The 8,436-nt window shown below is 37.8% G+C and overlaps 1 protein-coding gene across 1 annotated transcript; it reads left to right on the forward strand.

Annotated features, from left to right (window-relative positions):
* The first annotated feature begins 420 nt into the window (after positions 1-420).
* Positions 421-7,815, forward strand: LOC144963805 (uncharacterized). Its single transcript, XM_078897743.1, has 4 exons — positions 421-557; positions 3,280-3,422; positions 4,913-5,135; positions 7,656-7,815. The coding sequence occupies exons 2-4, from the start codon at positions 3,297-3,299 to the stop codon at positions 7,718-7,720; spliced, it is 414 nt and encodes a 137-aa protein (XP_078753869.1). The 5' UTR covers positions 421-557; positions 3,280-3,296; the 3' UTR covers positions 7,721-7,815.
* The last annotated feature ends 621 nt before the right edge of the window (positions 7,816-8,436 follow it).

Genomic DNA, 8,436 nt, shown 5'->3' on the forward strand with positions numbered 1-8,436 from the left:
GTTCGAGCCTCGCTCGGCGCATAGTTGAGTCCTTGGAGAAGGCTCTTTACTCACATTCTCTCACCGTACTCAGGTGTTTAATGAGTACCTGGCCGTTAACAGCGTTGTCTCTGTCCCAAAATTTGTAATATCGTCTGATAGGCGTCATGTCTCGTCCTACATGTTATGTGTTGCTGTTGGCCAGGGACCCCTTGTAAAGCGCTTTGGGCACGTTTAGTGGATATTGCTCTATATAAAAGCTCAATTTTTTTTTTTAGACCTCTATTACTTTGTGTCTAAGTACAAGTCGGTATGAATGAAACAATGCCAAACATGGCAGATAAAATACAAGGGAAAAAACCCCAACTCTTATGACGTAATATAAAATGTATTCGATTGCTAATAATTGTGTTGTCTTTAACTCTTTAGCAACGGATGAAACTTCCGGTGACCGGATGTAAAATTTCAGTTCCAAAAATAACTCTCATTAATTTTGAAAAAGTAAAAGTCTTTTTCATGGCTAAAATTGTCAACAAATTATCTGTTTGGTTTCGTTGTGAATGTATATGATAAGCGAGGTATGCAATTTAAGTTTCCTTTTAAATCACACACACACACACACACGCACACACACACAAATCAATATACCTGGATACCTGGACACCTCTGTATAGAGCTTTTAGACTTGGTGTAGTCTCCTTCGCTCCTCCTCATCTATTAATGATTGGACCAATTTTTATAATTGAACTTGTTTCCTAGGATGTTGCTTATCTCCAACTCTGCTTTGAATTTATTCTTTTTTTTTTTTTTGCTGATACTTGGTATCTTGCTGTTTATTCCGGTTATTTACAATTCTAGATGGAAAAAAAGTTCCTTCTTTCATTTGTTTTAAAACGTTCTTTTTCCAGTTTTATAATTTTAATTTATAATATCATACCACGAATTTCTCTGATTTAGAACTATCTAGATAATTGTTTGCCCCTCAAGACGACGTGAACATATTTGGAGGTCTGATAACCGAACACAATTTTGAGATTGATTTAACACTGTTGTAATGGACAATAATTTGGCATTACTTTTAGAGTTCGTATTTTCATTACATAATAATAATAATAATAATAATAATAATAATAATAATAATAATAATAATAATAATAATAATAATAATAATAATAATAATAATAATAATAATAATAATAATAATAATAATAATAATAATAATAATAATAATAATGTACATTTATATATCGCTTATGCCGAAGCTTCGAAGCGCTTCACATTGACCATCAGTAAAAAACATTACATACTGCAGATTCGGACATACGAACAAAAGCTCACACGCATCCAATTACACACACCCACTCTCTCTCACACACACATCCATATACACACTGTCCATAAATGTATTACTCACACACACACAAATACACACGTATATAAAATATATATATATATATATATATATATATATATATATATATATATATATATACATACATATATATATATAAACATATTTATATATATACATAAATATATATATATATATATATATATATATATATATATATATATATATATATACAATACACACAATTATACACACAAACACATCGTATACACGTACACACTAAATATATATACATGCATATAACATATACACACAGACACACATAAACACACACATACACACACACACACAATTAACTAAATTTATACATAGCATAACAATATCTAATCTGAAAAATAATTAGGACACTAAGGATCAGGCACCAGTATAAGATAAAGATCTGAACAAGTGTGTATGGAAGGTGCCAGACAAAGCAAGAAAGAAAAATACAAGAAAAAAAAGCCATCCCAAAATATCAGTCTACCTCTACCTAAGAGAGGCATTCGCTGGACACTGACATCCTTTCTGGAAGATATAGACTACGCAGATGATATCGCGTTAGTTTCCAGTACACACAGAGACGCCTCAGAGAAACTAAACGTACTACACAAGAACTTGACTGAAAATAAATGTCGATAAGACTGTGTACATTAGGGTGAATCCAAAACATGACAGTGAAATTAGGATAGATGAACATAGAATTGAAGAGGTAACAGAGTTCTCCTACCTCGGATCCAAAATAACAGACGACGGAAATGCAGAACACGATATCAAGCACAGAATTCAAAAGGCAAACCAGGCTTTCGGCATGCTGAGAAACTTTTGGAAATCAAAGCAAATAATGAGAAAGACAAAGCTGAAAATATACAAGAGTAATGTTTTAAGTGTACTGCTTTATGGAAGTGAAAGCTGGAAAATGACATCCTCCTTAATACAGAAACTAGAAGCTTTTCAGAACAAGTGTTTAAAAAGAATTTTAAATTTATTTTGGCCTACAAAAATAAGAACAGTGGATCTATTAAAGAAAGCTGACTGCACTAGCATTGATAGCCAAATAAAAAGAAAAAGATGGCGTTGGCTGGGTCATGTGGCCAGAATGGAAAAAGGGTCACTTCCCAAGACAGCCTTGTACTGGACAGCAGATGGGAAGAGAAAGCGGGGAAGACCCAAAGAAACCTGGCGATGGACCACGGAGAAAGAATTAAAGGAAGCAGGCCTGTCCTGGAATACAGCCACCGCAAAAGCAGCCGATCGCAAAAAAATGGAGATGTCTGGTGGATGCCCTATGTGCCTCAAGGCCCGAAGAGGATTAAGTAAGTAAGTAACAACTATGCGCCGAGCGCGAGGCTCGAACACCCTGGACATTCCGATCCGAAAGCGAGTGCCATACCACAAGACGACATAGCCGACTCACCGTCGAGTTGTTTTGACTTCAGCAAGTCCTCTCTCCGTCGCCTAGGCTATTCCACTCTTTCCTTGTCTTCTCTTGTTTTTCTCTTTATTTTATAATCTTGTAATAGAGCCCAAAGACAGTTTTCCCCTTGTTGATGAATGCCGGGAATAGGGTTCAACAGTCGTGACGTCACTTCCCTCGTAATGACGCATAGTAACTGGTTCCAAACTATCGGAACAATGGCGGACGCCATTATCTCCATCACCGGCCTTATGAAATACTTCGACGATCATAAAAGTGTATCCAGAGGAGAAAGACATTTTAAATCTGATCATGTTTTGACTTTTATACATTCTGATCATATGACATGTGAAAAAGTTCTAGCCAGCATGAAGAATAAAAAGTACCGAATTTCTCTGTTTGAAACCAAGCTGCTGGTTGCTGGGCGGACGTGACATCAGACTATTGAATCCTATTCTGTTTATCTTCTTCATTTGCTTTGTTGTGTTGTTGCCAGAAAAGCCTACTCCAGCCATGGGCAAAGAAAAGAAAACCTTCAACAATTTCAAACAAGACGTCTCGTTAGTCCTGCAAAAACCTTCGTTGATTCTAAGCATCATCGTCATAGGCTTTTTCATGATCTGGTTTGCCAGTGAACAGGTCGGTGTTCATTAATTTGCTGTGAAAAGAAACATAGCCCCCCCCCCCCCCCCTTGACCTAATTCGAACGGTCCGAGCAGTTATTATTCAGTACATAATGATAATAATAATAGCAATGGCTTTAACTAAGCGAACAGCACATGTATGCATTTAAATAACACTCCTTTTGTTCTTCCCGCTTGATAAATCGTATCATACCAGCACAGAAAACTATGTGAAACCTTATACGTTCAAAGTCTGATTGATTAGAAAACGGCAAGAGCTGCCTGAAGCATGAATATGATCATGAAAATACTAACGAAAGAGTGAAAATAAAGAGGCTTCGTATGGGAACAATGGATACAGACAATGGACGTTTCGGGTGCAAACCCTTCGTCAGCACAACAATACACAAATTCCACGTTAATAGGTGTATTGTTGTGCTGACGAAGGGTTTGTACCCGAAATGTCCATTATCTGTTTTGTTCCCATATAAAAGCCTCTTCATTTTCACTCTTTCGTTAGTAAAGTTGATTGACAGAATATAGATAGTATGCGCTTGGCTAAGAAGCTCATAACATTGCCATCCGGAAGAATAACGGACCAACACACAAAACTGTGTGTATCCATGAACGTTTATAGTCGGATTAATACAGTTCAGTGAGCATTACTCATAAACGCGGATGGCAAAAAACAATAACAAAGACCTGAGTAACGTCATCTTCGAACTATCTATAGTGAGAACTAATCACCCAACCCTGTCTAAAAAACAACAAAGAGCAGAGTGACGTCGACATCATTTATTCTACCATTTGTCAAATAATCAGCTTTTTTGTCCGTTATATTCATGTTAGTTCAATGCTTTCCACGGCCATGTGGTAGTGGTATGACACTCGCTTTCGGATCGGAAGGTCCTGGGTTCGAGCCTCGCTCGGCGCATTGTTGAGTTCTTGGAAAATACTCTTTACTCACATTCTCTCACCGTAGTCAGGTGTAAAATGAGCACCTGGCCGTTAACAGCGTTGTCTCTGTCCGAAAAAAAATGCAATATCGGCTAACAGGCGTAAGTCATGTCTCGTTCTACATGTAGAGTGTTACTGTTGGCTAGAGACCCTTTGTAAAGCGCTTTGAGCACGTTTAGTGGAAATTGCGCTATATAAAAGTTCAAATTTAAAAGCTCGAATTTGACATTTCTACAGTATCCAACAGCTTAATGATAAGTTTAAAGGGTGTTTAACCTTAGCCATCGTAAAGTTATATAATGATACTGACCAAAAAATGACGTCAAAATGCCAGTCTTTTGCCACAAAAGAAAACAAATCGTGAGTTGTATTCAATAGTTCAACCAATGAAATAACTTGTTTCCTTGAGCTAGACTAACGACAACTCACTAGACGCTACACAAACCTAAAAAATGACGTCAAACTGCCAGTCCTAAGGGGTTCTAGTGTCAGGCTATATAATATGTTAACGATGGCTGCGTTTTAACACGGTTTCCCTCTCACTCCTAGGTGAGGACAGTCTTGCGATTCCTGATTCACTTCCAGCTGATAGACGAGGGGCAGGTGAACAGATTCTCCTACAAGTATCTGCTGTTTGGCCTGTCCATGTTTTTGATGCTGTGGGCCGATTTGATGCTTATGAACATGGCCTACACCCGCCTTATGTCCTGGTTCCAGACATTTCGATATCTCTGGTACCAAAGACAGAAGAAATGTATCATGTCGAACAAAAGTGAGTAAAATGGAAGATTATTTTTTTAAAAATTGTAGTGAACTGTAACCCCTATTCCCCCCCCCCCCCCCCCTTTCAAACAAACAAAACAACCCCCCCCCCCCCCTAAAAAAAAACAACAAACAAACAAACAAGAAAGAAAGATACAATAACAACAAGCAAAGAAAACTGAATAGATACAAAACGCGTATATAACATTTAGGTCTGTGAACTCTTTCTATAGATAGAATGCGCTTGGCCAAGGAGTTCACAACATTGCCATCCGGAAGTATATCGGACCAACACACAAACTCTGTGTAACCAAGAACTTTTATAGTCTGGTTAATACAGTTTAGTGAGAACAACTCACAAACGCGGATGGCAAAATCAATAACAAAGGCCTGAGTGACGTCATCTTTATTCTATCTATAGAATATGGATCGATTAAAAGAAGAATTAATCAAGAATGTTAATCTTTGTGTTTTTCACTTCTCAGCAGTTGACACATCTCGACAGGATACACGTGTCAGGCAGTGAGTGGGTCATGAGTAGAATTCGTTTTCTTTATGTTTTTGTTTTGTTTTTAAGGGTTTTACGGCGCTTGCAACACATTTAGGTCATATCAGCGCCAGTAAAAAGGAAGAAAATGGGATAGTAAAAAGTACTAGAATTACAACTGAAGCACCCAAGAAAAGGTGAGACGAAGGGGAATGGTACAAATAAGGAATTGGTGTAGATTCCAAGAGCATACCATCAATGTACTTAGTTTGAGATCACCTAAAAGTCTCATCCAGTTACGAACACAGGCCCCTACTAAGAGGGATACACTCAAATGTTTACATTATAAATTCAAAATAACAAATATAATAATACATAACAGAGAGATGATTTACAAGGAAGAAAAATATCATCTCCCAAAACAATAACTATGCATTTGACTGTTCCCTCCCAGCCAGGACTCCGGCCAGGGCCAGGACAAAACCAAGTAATCTCATTCCAAGACAAAGACAGAGAGCATGTTGGAAAACAGATATAAGGGGATAGAAGACACAATTTGTACCTCCCTGCCCACTATGGGAGGTCAGGATCCCCACCCAGCTCAGCAGTTGAATCATCTCGACCTGATACACGTGTCAGGCAGTCAGTGGGTCATGAGTGGAATTCTGTTTCTTTATGATCCGCTGTGTGAAAATGTTGTATCGTGAAGCGCATATTGCATCTCGAATACGCCCCTCAGTTTCAGCATTAATTCTCTCCTTACCGACCATTTTCAGTATTTTCCTAAAAATGGCAGGCTTACCCACCATATAAATGTATTTTTAAAAACTCAAACAATATCTCTACAAAACAACGTTATGTTCTCATTCATTAAACAAAGATCGTTGTGATGTACAAAATAAATCTGAAAAAGAAAAAATGTATATGGTATCGCAACGATATTCGTACAATAAGAAAAAGACAAATGCAATTTTTAGGGCACCTAAATCGACATAAATGTATTGAACATCTTGCTCTCACATGAAAGATAGAAGGTAAAAAGAGTAAAGGTAGACCAAGAAAAACATATTTGAATAGTTTGAACAGCTGGGTGACAAAGAAAGAGAAGAGTAATATTAGTTTTCTGAAGTTATTTGATCAGAGAGATGAATGGCGTACCATGATCACCGATGTCTGGCACAGACTTGGTACTTGAAGAAGAAGAATCTTAACGATCGAGACTATTTTGCTGCAGGTGTTAAGGAGAGGGTTAAGCGATCCCTGAGCGCATCTTAACTCCAGATAAATCTTGAAGGATGATAAAATAATAAGTAAATAATTCTTAAATAATTTGGAACGGAGTGTGAAGAAAGGGGCAATGCCCCTTTAGAATAATTTTATTTTTGCTTGGAGAGAATAACTCTATCTTTAAAGGGACACAATCAGTAATATATTTTTTTAAAACACTATCTCATTAATATTTGAATTATTTCCCTTGATAGTAGACTGGTACTGGTAACTCTACTTGGTGATTGAGCCAGGGCGAGGTGACTTGCTCAAGGCCTCACAGCGCAGCGGCGGGTGATCGAACTCGGTACGAAGCAAAGGCAGTAACGCTGAGTCAGGCTGCCTCCCCACCCCTGTTCGCAGGTCTGATAAACGGACGCTTTTATGGGCTTGATTTAACATTGTTGGAATTGACGTTTGAGAAAATTTCAGCTACAACATTGGGCCCATAAATAGTTGGGTTACCTTACCTGAAAATAAGTGCACGACTGCTCAAATCTTATAAGTTTATATTAACCCTCTCCTCACCACCTACAGCAAAATCGGCACATTTGTCACGACACAATATACATTTTTCTTATTCAGATTTATTTTGTACATCACAACTTTTGAAGAATGATCTTTGTTTCCTAAGTTAGAGCCTAATGTAGTTTTGTTGAGAGCTTGTTTAAGTTTTTAAAAAAATCAATTATTCTGCTGGGTAAATGCTTAAAAAGATCGGTAAGGAAAGAGTGAATATTGAAATTTATATTTATATATAATATACATTTTTTTCAGGTAACAGCAATGCGACCAGCAGACGTCGATACGCTCTAAGGTCCCATTCCCGGAGAGACTCTTAATGGAAACAAAACACGAATGACGAGGAACCTGTATGAACTGCATGATAATAGTAGACTAAAAACTTGTTTTTAAAATTTACGAATACATTAAGACATTTTTCTCACTTGAGTTGGTTTTTATGATTTCCTTCGTCTTATTAATCTGAATAACGAGAAAGGAATATTATGCGGCTATGTGGTCTTGTCGTATGACGCTCGCTTTCGGATCGGAAGGTCCTGGGTTCGAGCATCGCGCTCTGCGAATAGTTGAGTCCATGGAAAAGGCTCTTTACTCACATTCTCTCATCGTACTCAGGTGTAAAATGAGTACCTGACCGTTAATTGCGTTGTCTTTGTCCGAAAAATTGTAATATCGCCTAACAGGCGTCATGTCCCGTCCCACACGTTACATGTTGGTGTCGACCTGGGACACCTTGTAAAGCTCTTTGAGCACATTTAGTGGATATTACGCTATATAAAGGTCAAAAGCTCAATACAAAATGGAATGTTTTGCTTACAACTGTCTTCTATCATACATCACTTGAATACTTTGAATGCCTTGTGAGGGAATATCGACCATCTCGATCTCTACGATCCGCCAGTTCTTCGTTATTGGAGAAAAACACCCCAAGAACAAAGCTTACTGAACGTGGTTTTGCATGTTCGGCTCCAATCGTATGGTCTTTTGGTATGGCACTCGCGTTCGGATCCGAAGGTCCTGGGTTCGAGCCTCGCTC

Source organism: Berghia stephanieae, chromosome 2 (genome assembly GCF_034508935.2).
Source record: "Berghia stephanieae isolate SIO BIC M18660-M18661 chromosome 2, UCSD_Bste_1.3, whole genome shotgun sequence".
NCBI lineage: Eukaryota > Metazoa > Mollusca > Gastropoda > Nudibranchia > Aeolidiidae > Berghia > Berghia stephanieae.